Source organism: Miscanthus floridulus, chromosome 6 (genome assembly GCF_019320115.1).
Source record: "Miscanthus floridulus cultivar M001 chromosome 6, ASM1932011v1, whole genome shotgun sequence".
Classification (NCBI taxonomy): Eukaryota; Viridiplantae; Streptophyta; class Magnoliopsida; order Poales; family Poaceae; genus Miscanthus; species Miscanthus floridulus.
Window position 1 is genome coordinate 135625514 of NC_089585.1, and position 12769 is coordinate 135638282.

At 47.4% G+C, this 12769-nt stretch overlaps 1 protein-coding gene across 3 annotated transcripts; it reads right to left on the reverse strand.

The window, feature by feature from the left end:
• Positions 1 to 595: 595 nt before the first annotated feature.
• LOC136457057 (uncharacterized) lies at positions 596 to 11932 on the reverse strand. Of its 3 annotated transcripts, XM_066457100.1 has the most exons (9): positions 11478 to 11932; positions 10505 to 10606; positions 9854 to 10101; positions 3716 to 3811; positions 3480 to 3636; positions 2420 to 2559; positions 2302 to 2337; positions 1697 to 1931; positions 596 to 1071 (listed from the first exon to the last, which is right to left on the reverse strand). In XM_066457100.1, exons 2-9 carry the CDS (start codon positions 10581 to 10583, stop codon positions 965 to 967), a joined length of 1098 nt encoding a protein of 365 aa, XP_066313197.1. In that variant the 5' UTR covers positions 10584 to 10606; positions 11478 to 11932; the 3' UTR covers positions 596 to 964. The 3 variants fall into 3 exon arrangements, with proteins under 3 accessions (XP_066313197.1, XP_066313196.1, XP_066313195.1); XM_066457099.1 differs by having other exon boundaries at positions 596 to 1931; positions 11659 to 11930; XM_066457098.1 differs by having other exon boundaries at positions 596 to 1931; positions 11478 to 11930.
• Positions 11933 to 12769: the final 837 nt, after the last annotated feature.

The following is a 12769-nucleotide window of genomic DNA, read 5'->3' on the forward strand; positions in this document are numbered from 1 at the left end:
CTGCACTGGGCTCTACATTGTCTAAGCATGAGGCTACGAACGAGGGATTTAGGGTTGCTTGTTGTTGTTTTTTTAGGAAAGGTTGCTTGCTGTTTTCCCCTATGATGTGATGTAAATGTAAAGAAAAAGGGCTCTCTCTTCAGCTAGACTAGACATGGATCGATGGGCGCAGAAGGAATCGCACACATATTTCACTACGAAAATTGAAGACTTTGGGCCACCAGGACATCACGACTTACCAGCACTCTCGGGATAGGTGGTTCTGCGCACAAGACTAAAGCAATGCATTATTGCCCCTATGCTTCAAGACCAATATCAATCATCCATGGCACTGCAACCACCAATCCACCATCGACAATCTGCACCCCAAAAAACAAACCTTTTTATCAAGAGATTGGCAGGGAACAATACCCAGCTGTGCTTGAAACATGCCTACCTGAATGCAGCAGCCAGCAGGAGAGAAACAATGCCGAAGCACCAGAACATGATATAGCTTTCCTATACACATGGAAACCAAGGCAAAACACTAGATTACTTGGGAACACATGCAAAAGTAGACGCAAAAGGTCTAGAATAGCTGAGAGCAGAAGGGTAATTAAAAACAGAGCAAAAGATTCAACCATCGACAGCAGCTGAAGTCATCATACCTTACACCAAACAACAGAATTACACGCTCAAAACATCACAAGAACATCTACATGTTCTCGGATGATCTAGCAAAGAACACAATTGTGATGAGTTACAACGCCATGCTACAACGTTTGTCTTTGCCTATTGGGTTCCATATTCTCTCTCTAAGCTGTCAGAATCTACAGTTTTTACTCCATCACCAAGACCAGAACTACTAAATCAGACAATTATTAAACTGTCGCAGGCATTTGCTCTCGGCTCTCAGAAATCCAAATTCCCTCTAGCAGTCGAAATCTACAGGTTCTACACTTCTACTCCAGGACCAAGACCAGAACTAGTTCAGAAAATTAACTGTTGCGCGCTGACTGGCTAAATGTACAACAATAGAACAATCTTCTGAGCTCCACAACACATGGCGATGCATCCCCACAGTCATATCCTCTGTTGAAACAAAAAAAAAAAAAAACTAGTATGATACTTGCCAAAGCTGCTGGCACTACAAATCTGCAGGTAAGTTACTACTCTTATTTCCTGTCTGCTGGTGGGGGTGGGGTGGGGAACTGAGGGCCATAGAATGTACCCGCTAATCCTTGAAAAGGTGGAGGCGGGTTTGGACTAGGGAAACCAGGTGGGCTGGTCATGGGAAAGTTGACCACAGGAGTAAAAGGTGGGTAAGTGCAATACATTGGACCGGGGGGTCCAGCAGGAAAAGGTACAAACGTACCAGCTGGAGGTGGTAGATGTGAGATCATTTGGGGTCGCATTGCGGGCAGAGGCAGAGGCGGTGGGGGGATTATATGGGGTGGCGGTGAATTTGGCGGAAGTGGTGGCGGGCTAGGGTCTGGTGATGGAGGATACTGTGGTGGTGGTGGTTTAAATGCATCAGGATGAGGGAATGGGGGTGGCAGTGGTGGTGGTGACTGTGATTGACGCTGAGAAATATGTGTGTCATCCTCTAGCTTCTGCCTCTTGTTACCAGAAGTGTGCTCTTCTATTTTCAACATGGTGTTACCCCCATTGACTCGTGAAGGCAAAGCACCACCACGTATATTGTCTGAAGCAGCACCTGCAGCAAGCTTTGTCTCTGTCACGTTGTGCTCAACACCATTGCCCTCCTTTGAATACAACACTGCAGTTGATTGTCCCTTTTGAAGAGACTTCGCAGCTTCTGAAGCAACAGTACTAGGTGGATCAGAGAGGCTGGACCTCTTAAGCCCTTGATTTGATGGCTGATGCCTTTCCATGTTGCTTCCAAGCCCCAAGCAGAGCTCAGCAGCTCTCTTGAATCGGGGCTGAGCGTCCTGATTCATGATGGAAAAGCATTAGTAATCTGATAAACTGCTTCTTTCCCTAACATAGAGAGCCGTAACTGTAAGATTCAAAGGTTACAGGTAGCAGTCAGTCCTGCCTCTAAGTAGTTTGCGACCATTTTACTAAGGGGAATCAACAGTCTCATTAAACCCAAAACAGATAGCCCCAAAACATAACATTACGCGAACACATAAAGGTGAAGTAAGTTGTAAGTATTCTACAATACAAAAGTTCTATTCATTGAGAAGCATAAGTGCATAGCAATGTTTAAAAAAAAACTCCATAAGGTGTATTGTGGTTAGGAATCCACAAAGTGAACTTTGATCAGAAGAAACAGCAATGCTGGTTGAAGGAAATTACCTGAAGCTGGCTTCTGACTTGTTCCACTTTGAGCTCCTGAAAATAAATGAATCGCTGTAAGCACCGGAAGATCCATTTAACAGATAAAACAGACCTTACAGAGTTATCTGCGAAGCACCTGCTCATTCAGCGCTTCCTTCAAATGAGAAATCAGAGTGGTCCTGAGTGATTCTGACATTTTGAGTTGTTCGATGGAGTTTCTGAGAATGCTATGTTGTTCCTCCAGCTCCTGCATAAAGCCCGATCGATTGCTGCTACCTGCCAATATGCGACAGAAAATTCAAGCTACAGCACAAAGAAGATAACCAATCTAGTTATTACCTTGCAACCTCATTAAAATTAGCTGGATCTAAGCAGGTTGGACTGAGGTTGGGACAACAATTGGGTTGTGCCCAGCCCACCTATGAGGCTATGAATCAATTCTCCATAGCACACCATGTGGCATATGATATTCAGTATCACTTATTTAGATTTTATTTAGTGTGTGCCCTCAAAAGCCAAGGGAACCATTCATTGTGGTCACAAAGCTAAGCTCGAAGTTGTTTGTTATATTATAGCCCTTATAAACCAACAGTGAGTATGAAAGGATCATCAAAAGCATAGGTCCTTTTGCTTGCTGCCCATATTTCAGAGGGAAGACCATGACACCACCAACCCCTGAATCTAGCCAAGGCTGAAGAAACTACGGTGGAAGAATGCAATTGCTGTGTCTGCTGTGAGGCAACTCAAGGTAGAAATTGCTCAGAAGTTCCATTGACAATGCCATCAGGGCATAGGGCTGAAACACAATAAATCTAGTCACTGAACCTCCTCTTGCCAAAGATGGAAATGAGGGTTTTGAACATACAGTGCATCTCTTTATACAAACCATCTAGGCTCAAGGATCTCTCAGTTGCAACACAGGTGTGATGCAAACCTTTTGCACATTAGCTACATCAACCTAGGTATAACAAACCCATGCCCAGATAAACATCAATGTGTTATGGCTTGAGGCCATGGTAGTTTGTTGGTTTTGTGGAAACCCTGCAGATGTGGCGCACCACAACTCAGAGGTGAAGAACTTGCAGACCAAACTATAGCTCCACATAATCACTAGTTTCTGCATGCTATGAGCTACATATTAACTAGTAAATAATAACAGGACATGTCAGAATATCCTTTGAATACAGATAGCTTACCTAAAACGGAGTTATTTCCATACGTTTTATTGAGTTCATCAAAATTGATAAGAGCTGCTTGGCATTTCCGCATCAGAGTATCCTCATCCATAGGAGCATTCAGGACATGTTTGTAGCTAGAGACAACCTTCTCCAGCAGCTCACTGCCCGTATTTGTCTGTCCATATGGAAACCACGATTGTATACCTCAACGGAGGTCAGAGGGTCATAAAATAGAAATAAATCAACTCGCTTACCAACTTGTTTCTAATGTCCTTTAACCTCCTGAAAAAGTCATCTTTGAGGCTTTGTGCCTGAGTATCGAATATTTTACGGTCTTCCCATATGTCAATCTGTAACATTGAGGGGAAAAAATATGAGATGAAACAAAAAATTATCTGTCGGAGAGCGAGGTATAAACCCACAGGTTATCATCCCAAGTGATTAATTTACTATGGAGCTAAGACTTACATGAGTATACAACCACTTTCTGATTTTTGCACAAGGATTCACCAGGGCAAGTGCAAGAAAAAATAATGCAGAAAGTAGGATAGGTGCTAACGTGCAAGCTAAGTTATGCTAAAGTGCAAGACAAAATAATGCAGAAAGTAGGATAGGTGCTAACGTGCAAGCTAATTTATACTAGGTCGCATAGATCTCCTGATGCTAACTTGCACAATTGCACCTCAACAGTTTACTAGGTCAAATCAAACAGTGCTTTGAGGAAGCTTAACATCAGCCTTTGGGGAAGTATGGACAGCTAAGGAACAAAAGAAGTAACATATATCTAAGAGGGATCACAGAATGATGTGCAAAGGGATAGTTTCATTCCATTTTTTAAGTGGTGCATCAGAGCACAGCGGCTGCCCTAGACCAGCGGTGATGAGATCAATCTGATGTTGCGGTGTGAGCCTCTCACAGCAGCACAGTAGGGCAAGGAACTGGCGCCGGTAGTCCTCTGCCGACCCCATACACTGGAGGGCCTTGATCTCACCCAAAGCGTTCGAGCAGATGGGCGGCCCGAAGCATAGGTTCACGTACTTGACAAAGCGCGGCCACGACACGATCCCAAAATCACGTTCCATCTGCTAGTACCATTCCCCCACTGCGCCGTCGAGGTGAAGACAAGCCATCCACACCTTTTCCTCCAGGGTTCAGTGACCCCGAAAGAAGTTGTCGCACTTGTTGAGCCAAGGCAAGCGATCGGACTCGCCGTCGTAGCAGGGAAATTTGAGCCCCGGGTGGCACGGATGGCGGCCGTGGCCATCGTCGTCGTAGTTGTCATGGTAGTAGCGGTGACCGCCGCCATGACCACCGCTGCCACCCGAGGGAGACATCGTGCGGACGCTGATGGAGTCTTATCGGCACCACCTTCGTCCACCTTGCAGTCGCTGCCCATCTTGAACTTTTCGGTGCGTGTGATCTGGCGATCATGGCTGTCAAGGCGATTGTTCATTGTGGTCCGCTACGCCAGCATGCGATCCAGCTTGGCCATGATGGCATCAAGATCGTTACTAGGGCATTAGGGTTGGAGTGGAGAGGATAGAACCGAAGAGGCGCTCATTCTCCACGGTGACGGGTAGATGACTGGTCGACCGAAGACACAAAAGGAACTTAGCATAATGAGCTCATGAACCGTACTTTTCTTCACGTTTTCCATTTGACGGTGTGCACATGTCGTTACATACAATGCATAAGCAAACCCATGTAGACCAAAGGATGACATATTCATTATATAGCAAAAGCTAAGAAGTTCGTTGTTGTGGGTGCTTGTCTGTTTTGAGAGTGGCTGGTGAAGGTGCTCGACGGGAGGGAGATATCCTTGCCTTGCTTCCTCGGAACTAATAGAGGAAGAGAGCTAACAAAGATGGGAGGAGAATTAGGAATAATTATTTGCTTGCCTTATCCAATTGACAGCGCTCCTTTAGATACAAGAGCTTACAACCAAAAGTAGAATGTGTTTAAATTCCAATCAATTATCCTAATAGAGATCAATAGCAAATGGCAAGCCTAATTAATAATGGTGCCTTCCTTCTAGCGCCTGGATCAACTCCTCTGATCCTTCATGATTCTCTTGCTCTTTCTTCTTGCCCCACATAACATCACTCCGTCGGGCTAGAAGGTGGGGTACTTCCTTTGGAAGAGCTCTAGGTCTTCCCACAACATGGTGGAGTCAGGTTGGTCCTAACACTTGATCAATAGTGGGCAACCACCGTGAGCCAACCGCATTTTTAGTGCTCGTTCATGAACAGAGAGGTCGCACCATGGTGGAGCGGTGATACTGTAGTCGGACTCTCCCACTGCATTAAGGAGGATCACCCAATAAATTCTTGGGCAGGCCGATGTGGAAGACGTCATGGATGCATGCACCAGCTGGGAGCTCAAGTTTGAAATCCACTGGGCAGATTTGAGCATTGATTTTGTATGTGGGCCATCAAAGCAAGGCTGGAGCTTCCCCTTGGAAGCCGTCGAAAACAAGGGTGTTGTAACACACGTGGCCGTCATCGACATGAGTAATCGCGGCAAGGATCGAAACGGAAAACTTGGGGAGGAGGAAGTCTCCTTTAACCCGATTAGAGTTTTACTCAGTTCTAGCTTGTCTTCCCTCTTACAAGTGCCTAGCTATATAGCTGGTTTTACATTGTCTGTAGGCCCTACTTGGATACCCTCCACGTGCAGGTGGACACACACATCTTGACCCCGTCAATTGCCTGGCACCTTCCCTTCATGCGCTCTCTTGTGGTGGACGCGTCGTTGTTGTCGCCGCTACAGGTGCATGATGACAAAGGCGAAGCCACACCCAATCCCCGACAGCAAAGGATGTCGCACGATGGCCACGGTCATAACTGCACTTGGCAATGTGCTAAGCTTGCTTGAGACAGTCGTGGATGTCGACGAGGAACTTGTCACACTCTTGCATGGCACAGGGTGTCGAGACGACACATAGCTTGCTCGGTTCATAGGAGCGGACTGACACCTAGAACATCGTCACAGAGCGTCGAGTGGTAGTAATTGTTGTAGATGAATTGGGCCCAAGGGAGCCACTTCACCCACAATCAAGGACGACCAACTGTCATGGCAATTACCCTGTCAGAGCTCATCTGAAGCTTGGAACCAGATGCATCGAACAACACCTTTCGAAAAGTTGAAGTGAAAACAAGGTCTGCCCCACACAAATGGAAGACAGGATGCCATGCAAGAAGATGCCATCGTCTCTACCGATCAATCACGGTTGAGGATCACTTATCAGTCACCGACCTTGGGAAGTCCTTGATCAATCAAGGTTGAGGATCACTTATTTGCCATCGACATTGGGAAGTCCCTCAATGAAGTCCATCGTGACATCAGACCACATTGATTGTGGGATTGACAGATGTTGCAGATGCTCCGACTTGGCGTTCACATGTGAAGCACGCCCTCACGTAGCCCTTCCTCGGGCATTGGGCATGTTGAAGTCTTGGCTCAGAGCTATACCATGGCTAGCACTTGGCTCTCGTCAACACCTAAGAGATCTTTCTTAGCTCCGATGGCACCAATCCTAGCCAAAACCATTACGAAGATGGAAAAGATCATGCGTGACTACGATCCTTCCATAAAGCCAAGGGACAAGCACAAATGAGCTGAAGCCTCACTAGCCCACATCATGGACCTAATGCGACCACCACATCCAGTCATTCGATGGCGAGACAATCTGGGTGTGTAGGCAACCCCAATTGTGACACCAATAGATGACGAAGCTTCTTATAGAGAAAAGGCACACCAAGATCAAGTGCTTGCGATTCATACTTTTTGGACTTTTGATGAAAGAGGAAATTCCACTATATTGAATGGACACTTTGCAAGCTTCAAACATACATGCTACAGTCTTCATTCATCGACAAAAAAGTGTTATGCTTAAAATGTCACATGGATAGGTAATGTGACGGATCGAGCATCTCAATCGACAATTAACGAGAAAATTGCACACAGAAGACAACAATTACTCCAAGTGTAGTAGTAATGGTTCCTTCAAAGGATGCACAAAACAATTAATTGTTTGAAGAATGGCCAAGTGGCACCACTTGGCATCCAATTAGCGCAATCCGCGAGAACCTACCTATTACATGTTGCTAGGTCAATACAAGACCAAAATGGAAATCCAAACTACCATTTGTAGCATGTTGCGCGGCACATGAATCAAATTTTATTTGGACAATGGTTTGACGATCAATCCTCAACAAGGTTCACAATTTTAGGAGATTACATAGGGATACATGCCTCAATTGAATTTCATCGAACAATAGCATTGCAAGCGGGCTCGTCCGCGGCTATCCGCCAAGTGTCCTCACGGGACTTACGGCAAACCTGCATGGAACCGCTAGTGTTTTGTGGACTTTACGGCAACCCGCATACTGTTCGCATGCAAGTTATTCTGAGCTCACCCTGCTTGTCACCGTCATAGTGCCCGTCGAACCCCGTGTTGTCCACTAGGACGACGTGGATGAGGACATCGAATAGGTTGGTGTTGTGCACAGTCCAGACAGCATGGCCGCCCAGGGCAGCACTTGAACTTGGCGATGATCTGGAAGAACACCACGGGGACCTCACTTGAGATCATCCTGTCGCCGCCGTCCACAGTCTCCCCACGGAGCGCTTCATGATCTTCTTGATGTGTGCCAGTTGCAGTGTGTGTGGCCCCGTCGGCGCAGACACCCCGCCGCAGAAGACGCCCGACTCAATGAGTGCCTCACCTGCCTCATGACGCCCGCCATTAGCAAGACCACAGCACATGCGAACAAATTTTCAGCTTCCGTGCTCCTATGTGCGTGCTCCTGCGTTGGTTTGAAGTAGCCCGACAAGCATGCTTAATACCGTGCCGGCTACCGTGACCTGAGGGGATCAGAGCTAGGTAGGCGAAGCAGATATCGATGGAGGCTTTCTAATCGTGGAGAACAACTGCTTGCGGACCAAAGCCACTTGCGAGATTGGTAGTTTGGCCCGCAAAACAATTGTAGCTACTCCACATGAGCCACAAACATGATTTTGCGGGGCGGGGTTAGCGGGTTGCGGTAATTACCTGCCCCGCCTACAAGCCTATTGAACAAATTAACAACCAGTCAAAATAGAAGTTGTGGATCATTCCTCAAAAAAGTTCTTGTCAAAAAAAAGGAGCAATAACAATAAACACTCCTTCATCTCCTTCGCTTTCTTGCACATAAATAAGCTTGCAATCTAGCCTTTGCATGTCCAACATACAAGACGTCCAAGCAATACTTGAGTTTGTAGGGCTCAACGCTAGCTAATCACTCATGCGTGATGTCGGCACTAAGAACCTCACACCGCCATAGACAACAGGATACCATGCCACCACTACCAATCCTTCCTCCACCGAGTGTGCCTCCCCAACCTTGATCACCTATAGCACCTGCATGGAGACATGCAAGCACACCACCCTAATCAAAGTTCTCCATCTAATTGGGATCTAGAGTATGAACCTGTACGGCTCTATCATGGCAACATTCAAGATGTCATCCCACCTGCCGTCCCAAACATCGACCCACGTCGTCCAAGTTATGGAGACAATGAACCTAGGGCATTGAAGACCAGGATGCAACAATTTTGTCCATGAGCCCACCGAAAGGCCATTGTTAAGCGAATTCGATGGTGCAATGCCCTTCGCCCCTTCTACCTCGGGTGTCTCATCTAAGTGTTAGCATAGGTGCCCTATCGAGGCTTGCTTCCTATGACCATCTATTCAACAACATACACCAGCAAAAGAGTGAGGGATTGGGAGCGAGGAAGGGAGAGAGTTATGTTGCCCTTCTCCCCACTCCCCCCCCCCCACCCAAAAAAAAAAAAATACATTGACCACCGACGGCCTAGCTCGTATCGTTAGCACGATGCTCTGCTAAAGTATCTTGACATGAGTCCCCAAACACAATGACAATGATATGCCAACTTCTAAATCGACGACATGCCAACAAAGTTAAGGCGAAGAGTGGGCTTTCATGTTCTCCATACTTTACACCACCTTTCTTCATCACCAGTATGTGACACAAGCACTGAATTCCCCAACCCCAATTGCTTTAACTTTAAGAGAAAGAAAGTAATTGAGAGGAGTGAAGGCAGGAACATGATTGTTTTTTTGCACCAATTCCTAGAGGCTAGAAATACTATTATTCATGAACCCTCGCATGCTCTGTGTATCTTGTGCCCAAAGAGTATCTAGAATAAAAATATCAAGTAGTAAGCATAACGATTACCATTCTAATAACCTTGCCCCTAAAGTAAGCACATAGATATGGACATGAAGTTGTTAGCATATTTGTTATGATGATAACTAAAACCACAATTTGAACGACATGAGTAATAATGCACTTGCATGAATATAGATATCAATGATATGTACAACATACCAGTCTTTTTGGGACATTCCGCCCAAAATCATCTCTGACAGTCAACACTTCATTCAAGGCAGCAGGGATGACCCTCATGAATTCAGTTATATATCCATTACCTTCTTTTCTGCTATTCTGCATAATATCATTTGCAAGGTACAACAAAGATACCCTCCTCTCTACAGGAGCTGCATGGAACTCGCAATCCCATGTGTGTACAACTTGTTGGCAGTAACGATGATGAAAGACACACCAATGTGATAAAGCTTTTGTTTTGTTAAGGATGACATTACGTGAATCGATAAAATAATCACAGTCAGCAATAGTAGGTAGCACATGAGAAAATAATCACAGTCAGCAATAGTAGGTAGCAATCTTGAGTAGGGGGCAGTGAATGACTAGCATACTGCTACTAACTGGTCACAATGAAGCATGAAAGGTTATCAACTGAATGGGATTTATTGACCCAGCGATCTGGAATGTTAAGACAACAAAACTACCTTTTTTCCCTGTAATTTTAAGCTATGATTTTGCACTTTGCAAACCACACAACTATACAAGCCAATAAAATATGAAAATAACTCATATGAGAAGTTAAGATAAAAAATACTTCATGCAGAAAAGAAAGCGTTAAGTTAATGGGGATTGAGAAACTGGCAAGAAGGATACTCTCTATGCTCTGCTGTGAGCTATTAAGCTTCGAAAGCTTCTGAGCCAATATCTGCTTGTTGAAACCCGCCACACTCATTGTATGCACCCTGGCTTGCACACCTGCAAAACACGTAACATTGTGAAGCCAATATTAACTACAGTCCACAAATCACTTCATGCTGAAATAATGTCCCGGATATGGAATAATCATGGAAAAATAAAGCGGTAAAATAATTGAATATTCTTGTCTGTTGTTTCTGACATTGTAACTGCACCGAATATTCAGGTTCTCAAAAGGAAACCATTAAAAACAAGGATCAAAGGTAAAGCACAGAGGCAGCTGGAAGCCAAATAAAAATCCATTCCCAACTCACCAACCAGGCAGGCATTGATAGCCGAAACTAGTAGCTAGAGTCCTACTCTGGCTTTGCAAAAGATGGCAACAAAATTCGAGCCTTTTCGATAAGGCAGTAAAAGCAGCCCCAGAAAGGATGCCGAGCCAGGCAAGCCGTAATGAGAACTGCCTCTCGTTATGACAGACCTGGAGTTCTGTCCTGTAGAGTGGAGAGCATTAGAAGAAGCAGAAGCAGAGACTGTGACTAACAACCCGACTACTACCCGAGCAGCACATGGCATGACCGTCGTCGACGCCAGACCAAAACCTTGCAGCTAAGACATCGCGCAGGAGCTGAGCTTGAGCAGCAGGTGTGTGTGCACACAACATCACTCCAGAGAAGAACAAGCTGCCGCTTAATCAAACAAATAAAAATCATTCGAGGCCCCGACCCGACTCCGGCTGAAACCATCCCAGCGCGGCACTAAACCAAACCGAATCAGGGGAAATTCCCACGCACGAGCATCCCAAAGCAGCAGCGGCGGTTCCTAATCCCAGAGCCGGCAGCGAACTACACAGCGCGGTGGCGCGGCGAGCTCCGAGCAAGATCAAAGCCAGCGCAGAAGGAGTGGGAGCGGGGCGCGAGAGATCCCGAACCTTCCGCGGGGCCGGTGCCGAATTCGGGGGGCGCCACCTAGGAGGGGGCGCACATTGGGGGGAATTCTAGGGTTTAATAGGGGATTTGTAGAGGGGCCTGTGCGCGGCGGGGGGGGGGGGGGGGGGGGGGGGGGGGGGGGGGGAGGAAGGAGATATGCGTCAGTTACTGGTCGGCGCCTGCCTGCGCGCGTGACCTGCGGCGAGGAAGAGAGGAGGGGAGCGTGGGCGCGGCGGGGGAGTGAGGTGGACGACGACGCGAGGTGAGGTGGATGGAATTGGATGGATGCTGCGCGGCGGGCCTGCCTGCGGTGCGGATCGTCTATCTCCACTTCCAGCAGGCAGCAGACCGCGCCGCGGCGCTGACTCCTATCTCTGGGCTCCCGCCCCTTCTCTATGCCCCCGCCACCGTAGCCGGTAGCCCGTAGCCCGTTGGAGAGGAAGGAGAAACCTGGGGGCGCACGTTCCGTTGCTTGGGCTGCTGCTGCTATAGCGGTGCCGTGGTGGCGCCGGTGTGAGGGCCCGCGTCGGCAGTGACGAGCACTATCATCGGGCTGTGCTTATAAACCTTATTTTTTCAGCCAACGAATAATATTTTTTTTACAATAAATCAACGAACGGTACTTGTCGGATTCATAAACCTAGGATCCCTCGAGGACCGACTTTCACGCCAAGGCTCAACCCAAAAGTCTAAAAAACAACAGGGCAAAGGAACGGCCCAGCAGCCGACCGGAAGGTCTGGCCCAAGAAGAGCGACACCCGCTCGTCAAACTTCGTTCGGCCCACCTATCCGATCAGAGCACTCGCTATAGGCTCCAGCCACCTCCGAACGGCCTCTTCGATCGGAAGGCCTGCCTCGAGCCCTACTTCCGACTCCGACCCCGTGTCTCTCCGACCCGGGTACGTAAGAACACTGCTTCCTACTCCAACCCCACGTCTCCGACCGGGAACCCCGTAGGAAGCCTGTTTACCGCTCTTCTCCGACTGGCGTGGCCAGGGCCGACTAGAGCCATCCGACTGGGGACGCCCGCTCGGGAGGAACCAGGGGCGAACGGAGAAAGCAGTGCACAAAGTCAAACCACGATACCGGGACCATACCCTGCACACCTACGGGAGCAGTGCTTCAGAACCACCCTGACACAAACAGTATTATAGACGTCGACATTTGTGTCTACAGTATTATAGGCGTCGTTGAGCTCCCATACGGCAAAAAGTCCCCCATGTCTCTGGGCATCAATAGTGGGCGCCAGGGTTCACCGTGCCTGGTACACATGGTAAGGGCTCCTCACATAACA